Here is a 24,089-nt window from a genome sequence, read left to right as displayed (position 1 = left end):
CTTCCACTAAATTTATTCAACTAAGAGATGGGGACGTTGTTGACTAAGAGAGACTTTTAAGCACCTAACAGTGTAGGTAAAGTGTAGACTTGTTAATTAAGTCTATTTGTTGAAAAAATAATCCTTTAAATATTTATGTAAAAATCTATGGAGACATTGTGTTAAATGTTCAAAATTCAATGGGTGTAGTAGATTTGGCCAAGCATCAAGCTTAAGAAAGCATGAAGTGCTCGACCATGTCTAGATATGAAGGTAAAATATTTGTTGGCTCAACACTTATGGGCAACACACGTCATACCTAGCTTTTTTAGCTTGGCAATGCACGCTAAACCTAGGAGGATCTAACAATGCTTGCCGAACTCAAAGGAAATGATGTGGCACATACCAAACCTAAATACACCTAGGTCAAAAGCACCCCAAGCCCAAGCACTGGGTTTCGCAGGTGCAGCTAGACCTATGTGTGCCTGGATACGCTAGGCCCAGACACTAGCCTAACAACATGCCAGACCTACATGTCACGATGGGGGAGCTTCTAAAAAAAATGAATAAGAAAAAATATGATTCATCATTACCCCCTAAGTTTTTGCAATATGAAATACGTGAAGACTTATTTAATTGTTAGTTTAGGTCGGATGATAATTTTTTATCACTTGAAAAAATAATTCATTCTTATTTTTGATCGCATAAAAAAATAAATTGATTGGTATCTGTGGGATACTATAAGCGTTAGTTTGAGGCATTGATAACCGAGATTGATTATTTGACTAGTATTTATAGGATATTAAAGGCATCAATGTGATGCACTGATGACCAAGATTGTGGATTTGACTAGTATCCGTGGGATACTAAAGGCGTTAATATAATGTACTGATGACCGATATTAATAATTTGACTAGTATACGTGGGATTCTAGAGATGTTAGTGTGATGCACTGATGGCTTGGATTATGATTTGACTAGTATTCATGGGATACTAAAGGTATCAGTGTGATGCATTGATGATTGAGATTCTAAATTTAACTAGTAAATATAGGATTTTAGAGGTGTCAGTGTGAGACACTGGTGACTAGGACTTTCAATTGTCATATTGAAGTAAAAGTTTAGGTTAGAGCATCTATTCAATGTCATGTGAAAATATGTTTTAGAAGTATTAGGAAAAATCAATTAGACAATGAAATCATAAATGATGAGTGAGCTATACGAGGATAGATGTATTGTTTCTAAAAAATATGTAAAAGTAAGATGTACTCAAAACTATTTTGATGGAGTATGTTGAAGTGATTTGAAATTGTATTCATGTGTGTGTAAAAACCTATAAAATTATGTAAGTAGTGGCATGGTTGTCTTATATTGTAGAGAAATTGTATTTGAGGTATTAAGTATTGGATTTTATTGAAATGTTGGGTATAACACGTTAAATAAAGACGATAAATTTACATTTATGATATTGGTTATTGAATTAATCAAAGTCTAACCCTCATGAAGGATGAAGATGAAGAATTGTTCCTTCTAATAAGAATGGAAGCCCATTAATCAATAAGTATCGTACACCTAAAGACTTTATAGGTATATATGCATTGTATTTTAAAATTATTTTGATAAGGTATAATTTTCACACTTTGAGAATCCAATGAATGAGTATGTGTAAAATATCATAGAAAATATTTTGAATGATAAAATTTTATGGTAACGAGGGATTGTATGATTAGTGGTATGAAATAAAATTTTATTAACAATAATGAGGTTACGTATGACAAGGGACTACCGAATAATTATATAACGTAAGGAGTGAAGTGAATTTGGGTCAATGTTGAATACACGAGGAAGAACTTGTTGGGGATATTTTAAATTCATAGTAAATGAATTCCTCAGGTTTGAAATTATATATGCATTAGATATGTGGTATTTAGTGGCACCAAGTTGGTTAATATTTAAAGGATTAATAAAATATAAAAGGTGACAGTAAACCAAGGTATTAGCATATTGATATGAAGTAACATGCAAAAAAAAGAAAGTACCCTAAAGCCAAGCATGTTAATTGATGGCATAAAAAGGTAAAGTTAAATAATCAAATTATTGGATAATTTGAAAAAAAATTAACCTTATCTTTGAGTAAATAGTGTAGTTGCTGAGGTATGATATTACTTAGTGAGTTAAATAAAACCTTAAATCAGAAGTAAAGAAAATGAAATGTAAGCCTGTATTGAGGTAGAAAGTTTATGATAATACATAAAAATACCTTTAAGTAAAATGAGTATTTTTAAAAGATGGTTGATAATTTATATTATTTATAAATAATGTGATGTGAATTATATGTTGAGATGAAAAATAAAGATTCATATAACCACTAATTTCTTGCAGGAAACTTCATTATCATGATGTGGTCAAGATATATGAGATATAAGGGACTTAAAACTCAAAAAGATTTATTTCAATACCCAAACAAATTTAAAATTTATGATATTTATAATATTGCTATTATAGCCTCTTTTATTAGACGATAATATATCTTGACTTTGACCTTTCATATTTTTCATGAATTAGATTGCACCTCTTAACATATTTGATTATTTACATTGCATATGCATCAAACGAATATAAAATGTTGGAATTGTGATATTAGAAGTAATATAATCTTATTATATGTTGGGATTGGAAAAAAAATTCAATAATTACCAAAAAAATCTATTATTTAACATTTAATTAAATAATCACATCAAGATTTTTCATGTTTAAATTATTATACCAAGTTTTATAAAAGTACCGAAAAATCTCAGTTAATCTAGATATTATTTTTCTATGTTTTAACATTTTTTTATCAGGTCCATGACAATAACACGATCATTAAACTAGCATACAGTACATGGAAACCATCCCGAATTCCTTCATGTAAATGGCAGGGCCTCCATTTTTGAGATATGGCAAGTATTGTGGGCTTCTATACAGTGGATGCTCAGGAGAGAAGCCTTGTGATGGCCTTGATGCTTGTTGTATCCAAGCAAAGAACTACTCTTTCCCTTAAAACATCTAACATTATTTCCACTTTCTGTTTCCTTGATTATGATTTGTCTTCAACAATTTCTTTTTTTTTCTTCATATTTTTCCTTACAATATTCAAAATCTGAAATCTCAGATAATATAACTCTCTTGGCTTGCATATTGCATCAATTGTTTGGATTGGTGATTCATGATTGGATTTTAGAGTTTTATGATATAAACTCTTAATTAATTATAAAAAAATACTAGAAAATAGGGGTTTTAAGAGTTTTATATCTAAGGTAACGAGACAGAGTGTAAGGGTGATTATTTTTAATTTAATTTGGTTTTTATTAAAAAAAAAACAATCAAACTGAAATTTGTATTTTTCTTAAAAAATAACCGAAACTGAATTGAAACCGGTTCAAACCGACTGGTTTTGATTCGGTTTGGCTTTTTTAGGAAAAACCGGTTTGACTCAGTTTTTTCGGTTTCACTCGGTTTTTTTCCGGTTTGAATTGAGTTTTTCAGTTAGGCTCATTTTTAACTTGATTTTTTCGGTTTAGGTTTGGTTTGGTTCAATTCGATTTTTTTAGTTTCAGGTTTATAAAACCAAAATCAAACCGATTAGTTTTTTAAAAAATTCTAATTGGTTTAATCGGGTTTTTTTTTGTTATTTTTTTTTCACTTTTCTAGGTTTAATCAGTTTTTTGATTTTTTTGCTCATCCCTATCAGAATGAAAGAGAAATATCAAAGATGAAAAACAAAGTTAAAATAAAAATAAAAACAAGACAAAGGGAGTAGTAATCTTAGTTTATTAACATTAAACATATTCATTAGAAGAGAGAATAGTTTTTTATTTTAAAGAAACACGTCAAAATCATATCTGTTTTTCATTAAAAAATATTAAAATAATTTATAATAGTCATCTCAAGGAGTTTTTATTGGTCTATTTCATTCAAATTAGAAATGATCTTGAAAAATTTATACGTGTTAACTAGAAAACATTTTAAATTAAATTTTTAATAAAAATAAATTTATAAAACATATTAAATATAAAATAATAATAATAATAATAATAATAATAATAATTTTATGTTTTGTATTGCTGAAAGACATTTATATATAAGATAAAAATATTGTATCATTCATTATTTTATGTTTCTTCTTATTTAAAAAACTTGTGAAAGAAAATTGTGGGGAATCTATAAAATATATTTTCTAAATTCAGTATAAATTTCAAAATAAAAAAAATATTTCAAATAAAAAATATTATATTTGACTATAAATTCTTAATTTTATTTTTTAAAATTTTTTATAAATAAATTTCAAAACTGAATCGCTATCTGTTTGCTTCTTAACAAAAAAAAACCAAGAAATAAAAAAAACCTTCAAGAGACATTCCAAGTTTCCAACACGCAATCTTTTAACCACTGGAGAGATAATAGATAGTTTAGAAAAAAATAAATAAACAAATAAAAAAAAGGGGGACGAGTAGCAACAAAAAATCGATTTGTCTGGTTGCTTGCGTGTTGGGAGGCGTGCACTTTAATTTTTTAATATTGTTTTGTTTCTCGAGGTCAGATTTTTAGGAGCTGATAAATGCACCTTACCATTTGCCACGTGGAGAAACATTCATCGCGAATTGCATCGGTCCAAGGTACAAGAGAATTATGTGGCTAGTCCCTCCCTGGCAATAATAGCAAAGATCCTTTTGGCCCCACCAAACAATAGTCTTTAGCGGTCTTAATCAATCATCAGGATTTTTAAAAATAGATATTTTATTAAAATTATATGATATAAATATTTGTATATGAAATAAAAAAATATATCTTTATGAATAAAAAATATATTGTTTTAATCATTATAAAATTAAAATTTAAAATGTAATTATGAATAAGATTTGGTAAAAAAATCATAAGTTATTTAACTAATCAAAGAATTATTTCTTTGTGATTGAAAGAAAAATTAAGCTTACACAACAACGAAGAATTTTTAATATGTTTTTGATATTGTAATAGTTTTTATAGTTATAATTTAAAAAGATAAATTTTAAAAAATTATAAAATATTTTTTTTTAATTAATGTTTCAAGAGATAATTTTCAGTAACACCAATATAAAATTATGATGCATTTTGATTAATTGAATACTTTTAAAATTGTGATTGAAGCAAAACATAATTTTAATCATACCATATCAAATTTCTGAATGAATAGTTAATGAAGTAATATGATATTTTTCGGTATTCTTATAAATTGCAAATGTGAGAAAATTACAATTGCAAGTATGTTCCCTAAATATAATTTAAGGTTCCATGTGTTTTGCATAAAATATGTTACAAGAAAATATTTTTCAATTTTTTTTGTGTGTTTTTCCCCTAAAATATTTTACATGAAAACTAATCAATGTAAAATATTTTATAATCAACCTTCAGATTTAGTTTATTTATTGAAAAATATTTTTAGCTCATGAAGTTTCGTAAAATATTTCATAAATCTACTTACAATATCATCCAGCTATTTCAACAACCATCTCTATCTTACAATTATGAACTAAGTGTGTTTGGTATTGTGGTAGCTTTTGTGGTTGTGATTTGAAAAAAGTTATTTTATAAAAAACACTTTTGATTGAGGTTAGTTTGGTAGTTATATATGTTGGGTTAAAATTATAGTTGAAATTGAGGTTAAACAAAAAGTAGTTTAATATGTTTGGTTAAGAATGCCTTTTAAATTGAAGTTATAAAATAACTGAAAAAAGATATATATTAATATTGATGGTTTTTAATTTAAATATTATATATTTAACTACTGCTATTAAATCATGAAATAAAAAATACTTTATATAAAATATTTTTTTATTCTATTAAACTATCTGCAATTCCATCATATACGAGATTCATCCGACAAGGACTACAGTTTTCATTGTTTCTTGAGTGTGCAACAACATCATGTAAAATATCATCAGGGACAAAATTAGAAGTGCGATCAAATTCTGCAAATGCTTCATTATTATGCAATCTCCTTCTAATTTATTTATGCAGTGCCATTTAATAATGATAAACACTAGTTTTTTTTTTGAAAAAAATACAATTAAAAATAAAAAAAAAATTGGATTTTTTTATTTTACTAGGTCAGATCCGATCAAATACATTAAGGTTTGGGTCGGACCCGGTCCGGCCATAAACAATGGAGACACTCTTCGTTATTCAAGTGGAGACGACAGAAGAAGGAGAAGCAGTTGCTTTCGGTTACCCTGCGATTTAAATGTAAATTATATTGAGTCCCACAAACAGTAAATTACGTTTAATAATTAACCAAACAGTTTATTTAGTGCGTTTAGAAGAAACACAAACGTTGTCTCAAATGCAAACAGGCTCTTAATCTCACCACCACTGCCATGACCACCTTGTCCAACTATTTCAATCATAACCTTCATTTCACCATCACCACTTTCATCACACCACCACCTTGCTATTGTCATCTCATTACCCCTTCTCATAATCATCACCATTAAAATATATTTTTCAAGTCAAATATTGAAAAAATTTATGCTAAAAAAATTGACACTAAATTTGTTTCAATCATGTATTAATGTACTCTGGTATATTAAAATTAAGGATTTGAATTTACATCTTTTAGCAATAGTTTATCATATGAGGGAAAATAATATTTTCTCATTTATTTTCACGTGGGGGGTTGTTTCAATGAAATAAGCTAATATAGCTACATACAATCTAACAATCATATGCAATTAATAGGCTTGCGATGATTCTCAAATGATATAGGTAGTTTAGGAGCAAAGATTATGTATTGGATAATTAGTTAATCTTTTAATTTTAATAATTTGATCTATTTTTCTTAATCAAAGTAGCTGATAGTTTGTACCTGGTGGTTGATAGGCTAAGGTTATTGATAACTGATATTTGAAAAAAAGTTTTTTTTTTTTATAGATTTGGAGGCTCTAGATACTTAAGTATTTTTTTAGAGAAGAGAAAATATAATGATATTTTAGAAAGATAAACTTTTAAAATATATATACTAAAAATATCGAAAATGAAAGAGATTGTAAACTCTTTACTTGAATGATTCAGGGGATATTTATAGTCCTTAAACTTTATCTTTTTGCTAGAATGAAGAGGTTAAAGAATCATTCCACTTTTATAAATCAATTTTATATTGTGAGTTGTATTCCATTTATTTTATCGCGTTAAGAGATATGAACGTGTAGGGCATGAGAGATTTCAATACATTTAATGATGTTGATGGAGTGTAGGCTTATTTAATTAAGTTTATTTGTTAAATAATAATTCATCTAAGATTTATATAAAATATGTGGAGGTATGACATTGACTTCAGGTATTATGTTTCAATTCATGAGTGTAGTAGATTTGGCCATGTGTTAGGCCCAGATAAATATGGAGTGCTCGACCACGCATTGGGTGTGATAAAAAAAAATCTCGAGCTCAACTCTTGTGGGAAATGCATGTCAGACCCATCTCATTAGCCTAATAGCACGTACCACACGTGCTTGAGTTGCTGAGGCTGACAGGCATCAAACCCAACAATGTTTATGCAAGGCAATGTGGCGGGCCCAACAAGCTTAAAATTTTTTAAAAATTATACTTGTATATTTTTCTCATCAGACATATTTTAAGAAAAAATGTATATAAAAATCTTATTGATGAAATCTTGGTTTAATTTGAAAAAAAATAAATCAAATTCATGATTGCGAATTGAAACAACATAGAAAAACTCAAAACAATTGAAATTGAAATGGACACGTAGTATGCTAATGTATACCTCAATTTATATTGGTCGAGTAGCACAATAAAAAATTACCATACGCCCTATTTTTCAATTTAAATACTGTTATGGCTCTAATTGAGGGACTGATATTGCTATATTTAACTCCGAAGGATTAATTGTGATTTCACTTAAAACCATATATGATAATTATGAGAAAAACTGATAAGTAATGTTATTTAAATCATGGAGAACTTCTGATATATTGTTATATATGACGCTTCTGTGAATAATACTTTTATTTAAATTATGGAGTAACTGATAATCTCTTCACATGCATTTTATTTATGGCAATTTTATTATTTTTTTTTAAAAGTATTTTTTACTTAAAAATATTTTAAAATAATATTTTTTTTATTTTTAAAATATTTAATGAAAGTGTGATTGTGTTTGTTTTTCAAAATATTTTTTATTTGAAAATGCTTTAAAATAATATATATTATTTATTTTTTAAAAATTATTTTTAATATCAACGGATCAAAATAATCTGAAAACAACAAAAATATATTAATTTGAAGAAAAAATTTTTTAATTTTTTTTAAAATACTTTTGAAATGCAAAAACAAACTGAATTTTATGAAACTCGATTAAAAAGACATGTAACAACTATTTTATAAAAACTACATTTAAACTTAACTTTTTAATAAATTCTATATTATAAAACATAATTTAATTTATTACCAATAATTTTACGATATTTGTTTTACCAAGAACATAAAAATCAGTGAAAAACAAACCTAAACTTTGTTTAGCAATCGATGAACGGACCATGTACACTACTCATTCACGTGCAACAGAACACATTGGCGCGTGCATACACACGCTATCATTTACGACTATTTATGAACAACTCGCAAGGTGAGCTTCCTCCTTTATATATATATATATATATATATATATATATATATATATATATATATTTCCATCAGAGAACTTTTTGAGGTGAAATAAGGGTGGTGTCCAAATCCTCACGATGGGCTTTCGAGGATGAAATTGTTGATTGGATCATCTGAGGTGTGACGATCAGTCTTGATGTGATTTATTATGAATATATGTGTTTTGTTTTGCTTGTGTGATGATAGCTTGACGCCAAAATTATGGGTATGATTCAAACCTTTTGACGTGCTTATCATTGCTCAATTTTGATTATTATTTTTTTTTAATGTAAAACCATATTTTTATTTACTCATGATTATAAATTATTTATATGTGTTGTGGTGTATTTTTTTTGTTCACCGTAAGTTTAAAATTGTGCTAGTTTTGGTTTTCATGAAGAAAAAGCAATATTCCTTATTTTAAATTTGATTTCAAAGTGGTATGCTTGTGTTAAATGGTATTAATTTTAGTTTTTCTTTTTAATAAAAAAAATCATGTATTTTATATCAAAAACAATTAAATTCAAAATTATCAATTTGTCATGGCTTTATTCCTAAAATTCATGAAAATTGATTTTTGCCAACAAGTTTTGATTATTGTAAAAACAAACTAGGTTTTATAAAACTCGGTTAAAGAAACATGTACAAACTACTTTATAAAAACAAAATTAAGTGAAAAAGGATTATTTTCCCTCTTATGATAAATTAGATTTATGATCCTAACTATTGCTAAAATTGTAAATTTAGCTTAGTGTTAAAATATTGGAGTACATTAATACTTGATGAATTGATTGAAACAAATCGAGTGTCCATTTGTTTAGTGTAAAATGTTTTACATGTAAAGTATTTTTTAATATTTAGCTTGAAAAATATTTTCCCAAAGAAATATTTTACATATAAAACATCTTAAGTTATCTATTTTACATATTATGAAGGATGGTATTTATTTTAAGCTATCTATTTATTTATAAAAAAAATGCCACATGGTTATTTTTGTTCCTTAATATTGTGATCCTTGGTTATCATGTCCCTCGATAATTATATTATGGATACATGAATATTTAATGTATTATTTTATTTATATTTTAATTAATATTCTTAACTTTTTTTTTTGATTAACGTGGGTGTCCGAGTCAGCTTCCGTGCACCTTAACTAATCCCACGGGTCTTGAAGTTAACAACTATATAAGCCTACAATAGCTATCATACTAGTAATCATAGAGCTCAAACCTGAAACCATAGAGGGAACAAACTTTTTTGTCCTAAACTTTTACCATTAGATCACCTAATAGATAATTAACTTTTTTATTATTATTTGGAGTTGTGCACCAGAATTTGCGTGTTCAAGGATACCATTGGCAATAACCTTATGAGCTATTTCTTTGTTGTTTCATCAAGCCATTGCTTAACTAGTTAGATTCATAAATATGATTGCATTTATTTTTAATATTTTAATATTTAAGATATTTTTAAATATTATAATTTCTTTCTTTCTTGATGTTGTGGTTTTTTAAGTTACATGGTATTTTATTTTATTCATTTGAATTTCTAGACGTTTTGGTTTGTTAAGCATATTAATCTTAAAAGTGTTTCTTCCTTCCTTCCAATTATTCTAAGCAAGTAGATTTAGGATGAGTTAATTCAAGGATAGTGAGTGATGGTTTATAAGTACATCTTGTCATAATAAATTGAAATGAGTTGAAATACAATTTCATTATTCATCGTCATCAAACGCCCATCATCGTTAAAGTTAAGTAATTGGATATTTTTTATTTTATTTTTTAAATTCAAAAATCACTTTATTTTTAGGATTGATTAGTTTTTGACCTAATAATAGATAGATTTAACTAGTTTGATAACTTTGCATAAAAGTGTGACTTGCAAAATAGATCTTTAAATTAAATAAACATTAGCAACTTATTTTAGGTTTGATAGTTTAAGGTGAATTTTATTCTCCTTTTGGTATAACCAACTTTAGGACTAGTTTTAGCTATCCTAATTATCTTTTAAACTAGATGGTAACTTCTTTATCTTTTATTTACTTTTTTAATTTGCCTAAAAGTATCGTGTGTTTAATTTTATGTGAATTTACAAATAAAATATTTAATAAATTAACTCATTCACCTAAATTAACAAAAACTAATTGAGGAGGGAAAAAAATAAAGTGCTATTTATTGGAAAGTTGCTTTTTTATTTTATTTTAATTTCATCATTTAATATTAAATTTATTGGGGATTGAGTTTTATAATTTATTTTAGTTTACTTTTTGTAAGGTTATCTTAATCTCATGACCTAGATTAAGAGTTTTACAGGTTAACCTTATTGATTCGAGTTTTTTTTTTTTGGTCATTTCTTATAATTAAACTTTTTTCTTAGTTTCATCATTCAATATTTAGGTTGACTGAGAGTTAAGCTTCATAATTTATTTCAGTTTACTATATATGAGGTTATCCTGGTATTATGACCCAAGTTAAGAGTTTGACAGGTTAAACTGAGTTGACTCAAGTTTTTTTTCATTCTAATTTCATCATTTAATGTTTAATTGATTGAGAATTGACCTTTATAATTTTTTTTATTTGCTTTAGATTGAGTTATCCTGATCTCATGATTTAGGTTTGACAGATTAACTCTGATTGACTCGGTTTTCTTAGCCTTTTTTTAATAGATTTTTTTTCCAATTTTATTATTCAACATTAGGTTGATTGAGAATTGAACTTCACCATGTTTTTTTGAATTTTTTTCTATGAGGTTATCACGTTCTTATAACTTGACTTGCAATTTTTACATGTTAACCTGAATTGATTTTAGTCGATCCAATTGTTATTGATAAGGGAATATATTGCAGATATATATATGGCCTGCAAATCAAAAAAGAAAATAAAGTTAGAATTTGTGATAGAGAAAGAAAGTGATTTCCTTTCCTTTGTAAGATAAAGCCAGACTATAAAAACCCTTCTAGACAGCATCTAACACATGTTTTTTGATACCTTTAACACACCACAAGAGAAAGGAGGCAACATCTAGGAGTAGAAGCAATTAAAATTGAGAGAAAGAAGCCAACAACAATAACCCCTTCAAGATGTCAAGTTCTCTAGTTTTCCCATACTCGTGAGTGATGTTCATTGTATCAAGTTTGTCTCTTTTAAATTTAGTTATGAAGTATTTTTTTATTCTGGAACTTTTTGATGTAGCCTAACTATGATTATACAAATATCTCTTTGATTGAAGTAATTCAATATTTGTTGAGTATTTCATTCTACACTTAATGCTTGTATATGTTTGATCATCGTTTGCATGATCCGGGATTCAATTTGAGATTAAGAAGTGATAAATATTTTAGTCATTGTTTGAAATACTATAAGGAATCTATATGATACAGATATCTATGAAACTTGTGTAATCATTAAAGGTTTTATCGTTCCTAATGAATTTGACAAGTTTAGATATTTCATAGACATGTAAGAAATTTGCTTGTTAAAATAATTTATTGATGTTTAAGAGAGAATGGTGATTAAATTAGTAAAATCTAATTATCAACAATATAAAAGAAATTTTGATAGGATTAATTCAATTAAGAAATTCACATAGGATTAGTCACAATGAGGTTGGAAATCCTAAGATCCGTTAAACTTGATTTCAATACTATTTAATTATTTGTTTTAGTTTTTTTAGTTCCGTAAACTTTTATAATCGAATCATCAAATAAATAGAGATTTAATAATTTTAGTATTTATCAATAATTTTTACAAATCTTCATGGGATAATACTCAACTCATTCACTTTATTACTTGTTATGATTTGTACATCTATGATTTTGACCAATCATTTTCACCTCAATCTTTTTTAAAAAGATGTCTTATATTTTTTAGTCAAATTAATTTTGTCTCCTCATTACCTGAGTTATTTTTTATTTAACAAGTTATCTGGGTTGTATTAAATTAATTTATATATATATATATATATATATATATATTTTTGAAAACTCATTAATAATATCTAAATATATTTTTTTTAAAAAATTTATCCGACCATAATATTATCTGCTCCTACCTAAATCTATATACACGTAACTAAGTTATAGCGTAGGAAGCCACCTGGTTTGACTTTGAAGATTAGAGTGCAAAGAATCTTAAATTCTGAACAGGGAAAGTATAAGAACCTTGCAAGAAACAAGCACCCATGCCTGATCACGCCATTGATGAAGAGACAAACAAATCATTTGGTGAAGAGGATGTTCATCCTCAGATCAATTAACTTTTTTAGAAAAAAAGATGTGAAAACTCTGTTGCATAACGACACAAAGGTCACTCGCCAATCTACAGGTGATGCGCGGATGACCCATAACAAGACATGGTGAGAATAATATGGTTCCACCCATCATTAAACATTGGGTATCATTTTCACAAAGCTTTTTTCTTTCTTTTTCTCTCTATTGATATTTCCTTTTATCACTTTAAGAATAACTTTGGAAGCATAGTTTCAAGAACCGGTTTGGTTTAAGACTCGGGTTCTAATCGGGTCATTAGGTCATCTGGGTCAATTCGTTTTCTTTTTTAAAACCAAAATGATATCGTTTTAGTAAAAAAACAAAAGACAACGGATCGCAACCAGATCAAACCGGGTTTTTTTTTTCTCTATTTTTTCTTTAACCTGATTTGGTTTCAGCCCTGGATCAGTCGAGTCCCTGGTGGACTTGCTGGGCCGGATTTCAAAATTATGTTTGAAAGTATTAATATCAAATTAAGTATCAAATGTTAAAAACTATCTTGATAATACTCTTATAACCTAGAAAAAAAATGTTTAAAATATAAATCCAATATGTAAAAGAATGTAATCAAATTAATTAAAATACAAAATAAATAAGAAAGAATAAAAATTCAGGAGGAAATATTACAACCATGCAACTCAGATCGGTGTGGGTGAATCTCTATTAACAAAGGATGACAATGAATATTTACAGGTTGAATTACTATTATATTTTTTATATTTTATTTATTACTTATTACATAAACAAGTTATGTATTAATATAATATTCATCGCTTGGATAACAATTACTATGGTATCATTTATTATTCAATATATATAAAAAATAATGTTGCAGGCATGCACACACGTGTGAATTTTATTGTAAAATTATAAATATTGTACATATATGTGAATGCAATGTTAATATGGGAACATGCATATATTATATTATATTTTAAAATTATAGACATTATATATATACATAAAATACGTACTTATATAATACTAATGTATATATATCTCAAATCAAGTTTAATGATATTTATATTATATTTATTATTTATAAGACGAAACAAATATAAAAAAATAAATATATATGTTTAAATTGATTTAGGTAAATATCAAAGAAATGTTAATCTAGCGGTTAAGATATTATTATATTTTTACAAGGATAATAATGTACGTTTGATTTTTAAAAAGCATATTTAATGAAGAAGTACAATCATGAATCTTGAATCTTGAATAGAATTAATCTCGAACGTTATTAATTTTATTCTTTAAAAGTATGTAAGGATATCCAAATAACAAAAAGAAAAAAATAATAATTTGTGTAAGTATCTTCCTGAGGTTAGATTGACATCAATGGTAATAAAAGATAATGGAGGAGCTGACACACTTGTAGAGCTTGACACCTCTCTCACGGATCGCTTTCATGGCGCCCCCATGTATCCCGATTGATTTTAAAAAGTGAAAAATATCTCAAGGGCACACTAGCCATAAACGAAAGCCCTCAGGACATTTATGGTCCCTTGCACTTGCCATGGTGAATTGTGATGATCCCATTGCACACTTGTGAAGTTTCCTCGTGCTTTTCCTCCCTGCCCGTGAGGCCTTGACCGCACCACAACTTCCTTCTTTTTTTCTCCTCTTCAGCTCCCACTTGTTGAGCCCATTCTCTGATTTCTAATCATTTTTTTTTTTTTTTTGTCTTCTTTCTTACCCAACAGATTGAAAACCTTCCCTAGTTTATATGAGAAACTGTTAAAAAGAAAAATCTGTCGGTAATATATTTTTTTCTGTTTTTTTCGAAAGTTTTTTTATACAGTAATTTTTTTTTTTTTAAAAGACGTCGAGGGTTTGGTTTGTTAGGTTGTTGATATAAAATGATATTTATATCAATTCTCTACTCTTCTATCTGAGCAAATACAATTTCCTTCGGCCACCGTATCTCTCTATCTCTATCTCTCTCTTATGCTTTCGTATTGAAAAACCAAAGATTTGGGTTTGGAAGGGACCTAAAGAGAGGTAGAGAGAGGGAAACATAGAGGGAGAGACATGGAAGCGGTGTTACAAACCAGAGGGCTTCTTTCACTACCACCAAACCCCAAAGGCAGGGTTTTGTATCCTTCACAGGGCTTAAAGCAGAGGCTTTTTGCTACAAAACCTAAAACCTTTTCTGGGTTTTCTTTGTCTTCAAATGGGGTTCCAAAATTTCCTACCTCTGTATCAAAACCAAATGGTTTCTTCCCAAAAGAAAGAAACTTGCATATTTGCAGGGCTGAGGCTGCAGCTGCAGCTGATGGACAGCCTTTGATTGGTGAAGAAACTGATAAACCAAAGTTTTTGGGTATTGAGCTTGCGACTTTCAAAAAAATTATCCCGCTTGGGTTAATGTTCTTTTGTATTCTTTTTAACTACACAATCCTTAGAGACACTAAGGACGTGTTGGTTGTGACGGCCAAAGGTAGCAGTGCAGAAATCATACCATTTTTGAAAACTTGGGTGAATTTGCCTATGGCTATTGGGTTCATGTTACTGTATACAAAATTGGCTAATGTCTTGTCTAAGCAGGCTCTCTTTTATACAGTAATTCTTCCTTTTATTGCCTTTTTTGGGGCTTTTGGGTTTGTTTTGTATCCTCTCAGTAGTTATATCCACCCAGAAGCATTTGCTGATAAACTTCTCAATGTACTTGGCCCAAGGTTTCTTGGTCCTCTTGCAATTATGAGGATTTGGACTTTTTGTTTGTTCTATGTCATGGCTGAATTGTGGGGGAGTGTGGTGGTGTCGGTGCTGTTCTGGGGATTTGCTAATCAGGTAATCATCCTTCTTTTTGAAGTTTGTTTTGGATTCAAAGTTGTCTGCTTGATTGTTTGTAGCTGTGGTTATATTTTTTTGCTCTATAAATTGTCTTAGTATTTCATTTCTTTTTTTCCCTCTAAATAAAAGAAAGGAAAAATCGACGTGTGACAGGTCACTAATATGTTACTTACGCTTTTTTATAATAAATAGTTCTTTGGATTGCTATAAAGCTACTCTGAAACGGAACAAGGTTGTTTAGTTTTGTTCTGAGTTTGAGTTGTAGTTTGCTTAAGGGCTTACATGTTTCACTCAATGATTTTTCCAATCGATTCATAAGTTCCCTCTTCTATCTGGTGCTTTGGTTTTTCATCCAGAGCAAATATATGCCAAGTTTTTGCTTGGATCCTATTGCCTCAGCATCCGTGCCATGCTTAAAAGAAGATTCATGGGCTGTGAAATTGAGATATCAAGGGCTGTGAGTGTAGTAGTTAGAGTGAAGTAAAATTGGTTTGGTTAATAAATTTTGTCGTTAGAGTGAATAACTTGATTTTTTTATCCGTGAATGTTACTGGTTTAAATGATTTAACCATTGAACAAGAAAATATGTAATTGCTTTTCTTTATGTTGTTTCAAACTTTTGGCATTCAGTGATGCTGAATATGATGTGGACTATTTTAGTTCACGTGGAGGTGCATCTATCTAATCTCTTTGGAAAGGGTTAATTTAATGTAGAGAAGGATCAAACATGATGGATTTATTTAACTATTTACAAGGTCAATAGTTTCATGATTTCTGAGTGTGGTGTAATCTCTGCACTTTAAGTTCAGTCCTGGTTTCACGAAAAATTATAAGGCATCGAAAATTGTGAATGTGATTGTCTTGTTCTCAAATTTTCCTTTTCTTTTCCCTATCTGAATGACATGTAAATGTTGATCAAAGCTTCCACTTAGTGATGTTGTGTGTATTGTGCAGATCACTACTGTAGATGAAGCAAAACGGTTTTACCCTCTTTTTGGACTTGGGGCGAATGTTGCTCTGATTTTCTCAGGTCGAACAGTGAAGTACTTCTCAAATTTGAGGAAAAACTTGGGTCCTGGTGTTGATGGCTGGGCCGTCTCCCTCAAAGGAATGATGAGCATTGTGGTGCTGATGGGGCTTGCAATATGTTTGTGTTACTGGTGGGTGAATACTTTTGTTCCTCTACCAACCCGCAGTATAAAGAAGAAGGTAATCTTCTGCAAGGACTCTATGAACCCTCAAAGCAATATGTTTGTGTTACTGGTGGCTCGCAATATCTAATTTTTTATTATGAAATTGAACTATAGCATACCTGAAATAATTACTAGGTTCTTTAATTTGGTACTGGATATTTTTTTCACCAGCTACTCCACAATTCTTTTTAACATGGCACTTTTTAATTAAGGAACAGGTATTGAAATGTGATGAGACATCATCTTACCAGCTACATACTTATCTAGATGGGCTTACCTCTGTAATTTTGTTAGCAAGGACTTTTTTTTTTTTAAAATATTTATTCAAGGTGTTGGAAAGCTGTATTTTGTAGCTCTTATAAAACAAACAAAAAGGTCTCAGAACTTGAAGGTGCCTTGTATATAGAAATTGAAGGGTGTCATAACATCTTTACAAATTATCTAAAGCCATCGTGCTGAAGAAAGAATACCTGTTTTGCGATTTTTTTCTCTATATCAATAAATGTACAACCACATCAAATTTATTACTTGGAGAGGGTCATGTGCATGTTCTGGTATAATATATATTTTCACTTGTTAACAAACGAGATTCAATTCATGAGCATATACTTTGAAGACTCAGCGTAGTAATTTAATGGTATAACAAGGTTCCCTTTTTGAAAATCCATGTGCAGGAAAAGCCGAAGATGAGCACAATGGAGAGCTTGAAGTTCCTTGTGTCTTCTAGATATATTAGAGATCTTGCGACTTTGGTGGTTGCATATGGTATTAGCATCAACCTTGTTGAGGTTACCTGGAAATCAAAGCTAAAGGCGCAGGTAAACTTTATCTGATCCTGTCCTTGTCCTCATCTCTCTGAGCTTATTGATTACTGATTCTCTTTCCCTCCCCTCTCTGCCATTCATTTTCGCAGTTTCCCAGCCCGAATGAGTACTCTGCCTTTATGGGTGACTTTTCAACAGCAACAGGAATAGCAACTTTCACGATGATGCTTCTAAGTCAATTTATATTTGAAAAATATGGATGGGGAGTTGCAGCCAAAATCACACCCACAGTCCTGCTTCTAACAGGAGTCGGTTTCTTCTCTCTGATCTTGTTTGGTGGTCCTCTTGCACCCACCCTCACACAGTTTGGGATGACTCCTCTTCTTGCTGCTGTATACGTGGGTGCTATGCAAAACATTTTCAGCAAGAGTGCAAAATACAGTTTGTTTGATCCATGCAAAGAAATGGCCTATATTCCCTTGGACGAGGACACTAAGGTTTGGACCTTTTGCTTGTTATAGATGCTTTTGTAGTTTAAACTGGCAATCTATTTCAATCATTCTGAGACAGTTTTGATGCAGGATAGGGAATACTGAATTTAAAAATGGCTAGATGTTCAGTGCTAATTTTGCTTCTCCAATGTGTGCTGTAGGTTAAAGGGAAGGCAGCCATTGATGTTGTCTGCAATCCTTTGGGGAAGTCTGGAGGAGCTCTCATTCAACAGTTTATGATCTTAACCTTTGGGTCGCTTGCCAATTCAACTCCTTACCTCGGAGGAGTACTTCTGGTTATCGTGTTTGCATGGTTAGGTGCAGCCAAGTCTCTTGATACCCAGTTTACTGCTCTGCGCCAGGAAGAAGAGCTCGAGAAGGAGATGGAAAGGGCGGCAGTGAAGATCCCTGTAGTGCCCCAAGAAGGCGGGAACGGCTCTCTTTCAAGTGGCACTGCACTCAATCCAACAACAGGTGACTCATCCAGCAGTTCATCTGAACCCTCAACTCCCCGTAACATCTAGTATATTTCTTCCGTTCTCTGCCTAGGCATTCTGGAAGAATAAGGCGAACTCAATGAGAAAGCGCTTGTAGGTGAATTGATTTGTTGTAGGAATTTATTTTTTGAAGAACAATCGATGCATCTTGCTGTTCTTTTAAGTCACCTTTCTCCTTGACACAGTATCCGTCCAGTTTTTTAGTCTCTGTTGCAGAATTGAAATTGAATAAATATCTATAGAAATCTGTTTTTTCACAATAATTTCACTTTGGGAATGAATAGATCATGGGGGCATCATAATCACAATAATTTTGTGGTGCATGTCGAATTGAATAAGAACCAATCTGGATAATATCCAGAGGATTTTTAATGGTGGACATGGCTGGTAGCCGAGTTCCAATAATGGTTTGTGAAGAACAAAGAAAGAGAGAGAGAGACTGGAAGAGAGGGAGATGGTAGAATAAGCGCCCTCATCTCTTTTTTTTTTTTTTTTTTCCTTATCCTTCTCATTTTGATAAAGGTCTATATAAAAGTTGTTCTACAATAGACAACCAGTGCCCTCTATCATAGCACACGTGGCAAGCTAACCAGCTAAAGTAAAATTAAATAAACTCGAATGTTGATAATTTTTAAATACAGTTTATTTTTGAAAAAAATAAATTTTTTATTTTATTTTTTGTTTTAAAATAATTTTTTAGATATTTTTTAAATAGTTTTGACATGTTGATATAAAAAATAAATTTTAAAAAAATAAAAAAAAATATTATTTTAATATATTAGAACAAAAATTACTTTGAAAAATAACTGTCATCACAATATTCAAACAGAATCTTAAAAGAAAAATTCATTATCCTTTCCCATCAATGTCCATCTCCTTGCAATTTGATTAAAACAAAATTGTAACTTGAATCTTAAGCATAACTTGTAGTAAAACGAAATAAAAAAATAGCTCAGCAAATTACTTTATAGAAAATTATCAATTTTGCTTTTGAAACAAGCAAAACAACTTTAATCATTCGCGCTTGAATTTTGAAATTGAATGGCTTATTGGTAATCTAGAAAGGGATACAAAGAGACTAGGAAAGGAAAGAGATTATATGAGGTCACATGTTAACAATTTGGCCTATAAAATTTAGGTTTTAAAACAAGAAGAGGAAACATGTTTTTTATTTTTTTGTTCAAGCTTGGAGTTTTTTAAGTTTTAAAGATAAAGTGAGTGAGATGTTAGTGAAAAAAGAAAAGAAAAGTAAGGTTTAGGCTATTGAATAGTTGATTTGAAAGGAACTAATGAAAAAAAGAAAGTGGACGAATAATTTGTTTGTTTGTTTGAGAGATGTGATAAATTAAAAAATTGATTGAAATTGAAAATTTGGTTCAAAATCAAAGGTTAAAAAAAAAAGAAAGGCAAAGGTAAGAGAAATGGGTGCATGGAGAGGATAAATGTGTTCGAGAAGTAAAGAAAGTGACAATAAAGAAAATCATGCAAGATAAAGGCAAAAACTTAAACTAGGTATTGTTTTCTTTTTGTTAGTGAACTAGGAACTTAAATAATTTTCAAGTTTCTCATATAAATCAAAAGTACTCACTTGGAAAAACATTGATTTTGTTGCAAAAATAATAATAATTATTAGAGTATAAATTGCACATGCTAGAGATGTCAAGGTTGTCAAGAAAAATAAGGAAAAGAACATGGAAAAAGGAGTTTGAATTTAAATAATTTACCTTTACAAATTGAAAAAAAGAAAGATTTTTTGGTTTTTCCACCACTTTGCTTGATGTTAGAAAACATCTTTAGATGTTTTTCCAAGATTTTCTAACAAATAAAAAAAAAAAGATGCTTCACACACACACTTATATCTTAACCTTAATTTTTTACTCTCACTTCTCTTCTTGTTGTAATCTTATTGTGCTTTTGTCATTCATAAAAGAAATTTTTTTTTGAAGAAGCTATCATTGTTATTCTTCATAAATGAAAAAGAATGAATTGAAGGTATGCTGAGTTTCTGCTTATCTTTTACTTGCTTGATGTGTTGCATTGTCTATTTTATTAAGTAATCTTTCTTTGGATTCTAGGGTTTTTTTTTTTTTTTTTTAAAGGAGATTGATTTTGAAGTACATAAACTTTAGGATTTGAAATTTAAAGCATTCTAGTTGAGAATGATGTACATGACAAATGTTGATTTGTCATTGTTATTGCAGATGTTAGAGGTTTTTAAGAAGGGAACAACAAAAAAAGTTATAGACCTGGAATTATTAGTAAAAAAAGCGTTGGAGAAATTTGGTTCATGAGGTTTGACTTACCAATTAATTTAAGACCCTTAAATAAATCAACTTGAGTATATAAACATTAACTTCTCTTTAGTTAGATTATTTGTTTCTTAACCAAAATGAGACTTTATTATATCTACCACTATAAGCTCTACAATACACTTTAAAGATATTGATTCATCTAAAACCAAACAAGCATTGTCAAATTTCAACTTGGCCTCTAATTAATATCTCTAACTTTTCTGATCCTATACTCAATTTTTCTTCTTCCAATTATCATACAGTTCACGATGCAATACTATGGATAAATAGTTTATAGACCACACATCTTAAATAGTTTATAAACCAAACAAGCATTGTCAAATTTCAACTTGGCTTCTAATTAATATCTCTAACATTTCTGATCCCATCCTCAGTTTTTTTTTTCAATTATCCTACAGTTCACGATGCGATACTATGGATAAATAGTTTATAGACCACACATCTTAAATAGTTTATAAACTAAACAAGCATTGTCAAATTTCAACTTGGCCTCTAATTAATATCTCTAACTTTTCTGATCCCATCCTCAGTTTTTTTTTTCAATTATCCTACAGTTCACGATGCGATACTATGGATAAATAGTTTATAGACCACACATCTTAAATATAATTTTTTTTATAATATATGCAAATAATTCTCAAGTTCAGGTAGAATTTGAATTTTTTCCTAAAATTTATTTTGGAAAGAAGATAGTTCTAAAATTTAGGTAGGAGTTGAGTATGTGTATGTCTATTCTTATATCTAAACCCTAATTTTCTAGTCTCACTTGTCTTCTTTTTGTATTCTCACCGTGCTTTTACAATACATAGAAGGAAAGAAATTGAAGAAACTATTGTTGTTATTCTTCATAGTTGAAAGAGAATAAATTGAAGGTATGTTCAACTTCTCCTTATCTTTTACTTGTTTGGCGTGTTGCATTCTCTGTTTTGTTAAATTTCCTTTCCTTGGATTCTTGGGTTTTAATTTGTTTTTGGTGGGGATTGGCTTTAAGATTTGGAATTGGGGGCATTCGAGCTAAGAATGATGTACTTGAAAAATACTGATCTGTCATTATCATTGCAATTATCATAGGTTTTTAAGAATAGAACAACAAAAAAGTTAAAGACATGGGATTATTAATGAAAAAAGCGTTAGAGAAACTTGTTTTATACGATTTGACTTATCAATTGATTCAAGATCCTAAAATGAACCAACTTGACCATATGGACACTAATTCCTCTTTAGTTAGAACATGCATTTTTCCTTCATCCACTATAATACTTTATTATATCTACCACTCTAAGCTCTAAGACATGTTATAAAAACCATTGATTCAGCAAAACCAATCAAGGGTTGTTGTATTTCAACTTGGCTTTTGACTAATATCTCTACATCTTCTAATCCCATCCTCAGTTTCTTTCCTAGTGATCCTAAAGTTCACCCTTTAAAAGTTTATATTGTGATACTATAGATGGATAATTTATATACCTTGCATCTTAAATACAATTTAATATAATATTTAAAAAATAATTAATTCAGGTAGGAGTTGATTATTTCCTAGAATTTATTTTAGAAAGAAGATAATTCCAAAATTTAGGTGGGAATATATATATTAACCCTAAATTTTCTTTCTCACTTCTCTTTTTACTATATTCTCACTATGATTCAATCGTCAATAAAAAAAAAGAAGAGAAATTAAAGAAGTTGTTATTGCTATTCTTCATAATTAAAAGATAACAAATCAAAGATATGTCCAAATATTTTGTCTTTTACTTATTTTGTGCGTTGCATTTTCTATTTTGTTAAGTTGCCTTTCCTTGGATTCTAGGGTTTTAATTTGTTTTTGTGGGGATTGACTTTCAAGTGTATTAAGTTTAAGATTTGAAATTATAGGCATTCAAGTTAAGAATTATGCACTTGATGAATGCTACATTTCCATTGTCATTGCAGTTATTATAGGTTTTTAAGAAGGGAACAACTAAAAAGTTTTAAAACTAAAATTATTATTGTAAAAGGCATTGAAAAAATTTGATTAATGAGGTTTGACTCACCAATTGATTCAAGACCCTAAAATAAGCCAACTTGATTATATAAACACTCAATTCTCTTTAGTTAGAACATGTATTTTTAATTATATCTACCACTCTATGCTCTATGACACACTTTAAATCCATTGATTTAGCAAAACAAAACAAGGGTTGTTGTATTTGAACTTTACCGCTGACTAATATTTCTACTTTTTCTGATCCCATCCTTAATTTCTTTTCTAATTATTCTAAAGTTCACCCTTTAAAAGTTGATGATGCGATACTATATATGAATAATTTATAGACCACACATCTTAAATCCAATTTAATATAATATGTAAAGATAATTCCTAAATTTAAGTAGGAGTTGAGTTTTTTTTCTCTAAAATCTATCTTGGCAAGAAGTTAATTCTAAAATTTTATGTAGGAGTTGAGTGTGTGTATCATTATATTTTAATGTATTCTCACTATGCTTCAACATCAATAAAAGAAAATAAATTGAAGAAGCTGTTGTTGCTATTCTTTTCAAATGAAAGAGAATGAATCAAAGATTTGTCCGACTTCTTCTTATCTTTTACTTACTTGGTGTGTTGCATTATCTATTTTGTTAAGTTTTTTTTTCCTTGGATATTCTAGGCTTTTAATTTGTTTTGTTAAGGATTTACTTTCAAGTGTATTAACTTTAAGATTTGGAATTAGCAGCATTCTAACCAAGAATGATGTACTTGAAGAATGTTGATTTATCATTGTCATTGCAATTGTCATAGGTATTTTAAAAGGAAAAAACCAAAAGTTATAGACAAATTATTACTGAAAAAGGCGTTGAAGAAATTTGATTTATAAGGTTTGACTTACTAGTTAATTCAAGACCCTAAAATGAGCCAACATAAGTATATGGACACTAATTCCTCTTTAGTCAGAACATGTATTTGTCACTCGATCACCATGAAACTTTATTATATTTACCATTTCTAGCTCCACGACACACTTTAAAGGCATTGATTTAGCAAAACCAAACAAGTGTTGTTATATTTAAACTTGGCCTCTAACTAATATCTCTATCTTTTTTGTTTAACCCATCCTTAATTTCCTTTTCAATTATTCTA

At 29.2% G+C, this 24,089-nt stretch overlaps 1 protein-coding gene across 1 annotated transcript; it reads left to right on the top strand.

Annotated features, from left to right (window-relative positions):
- The first annotated feature begins 14,762 nt into the window (after positions 1–14,762).
- Positions 14,763–18,928, top strand: LOC118037899 (plastidic ATP/ADP-transporter). Its single transcript, XM_035044052.2, has 5 exons — positions 14,763–15,717; positions 16,675–16,929; positions 17,588–17,731; positions 17,827–18,174; positions 18,330–18,928. Exons 1-5 carry the CDS (start codon positions 14,956–14,958, stop codon positions 18,690–18,692), a joined length of 1,872 nt encoding a protein of 623 aa, XP_034899943.1. The 5' UTR covers positions 14,763–14,955; the 3' UTR covers positions 18,693–18,928.
- Positions 18,929–24,089: the final 5,161 nt, after the last annotated feature.

The sequence above is a fragment of the Populus alba genome, chromosome 3 (genome assembly GCF_005239225.2).
Source record: "Populus alba chromosome 3, ASM523922v2, whole genome shotgun sequence".
Lineage (NCBI taxonomy): Eukaryota > Viridiplantae > Streptophyta > Magnoliopsida > Malpighiales > Salicaceae > Populus > Populus alba.
Note: the sequence above shows the minus strand (reverse complement) of the source record. Positions and strands in the feature narration are given on the sequence as shown.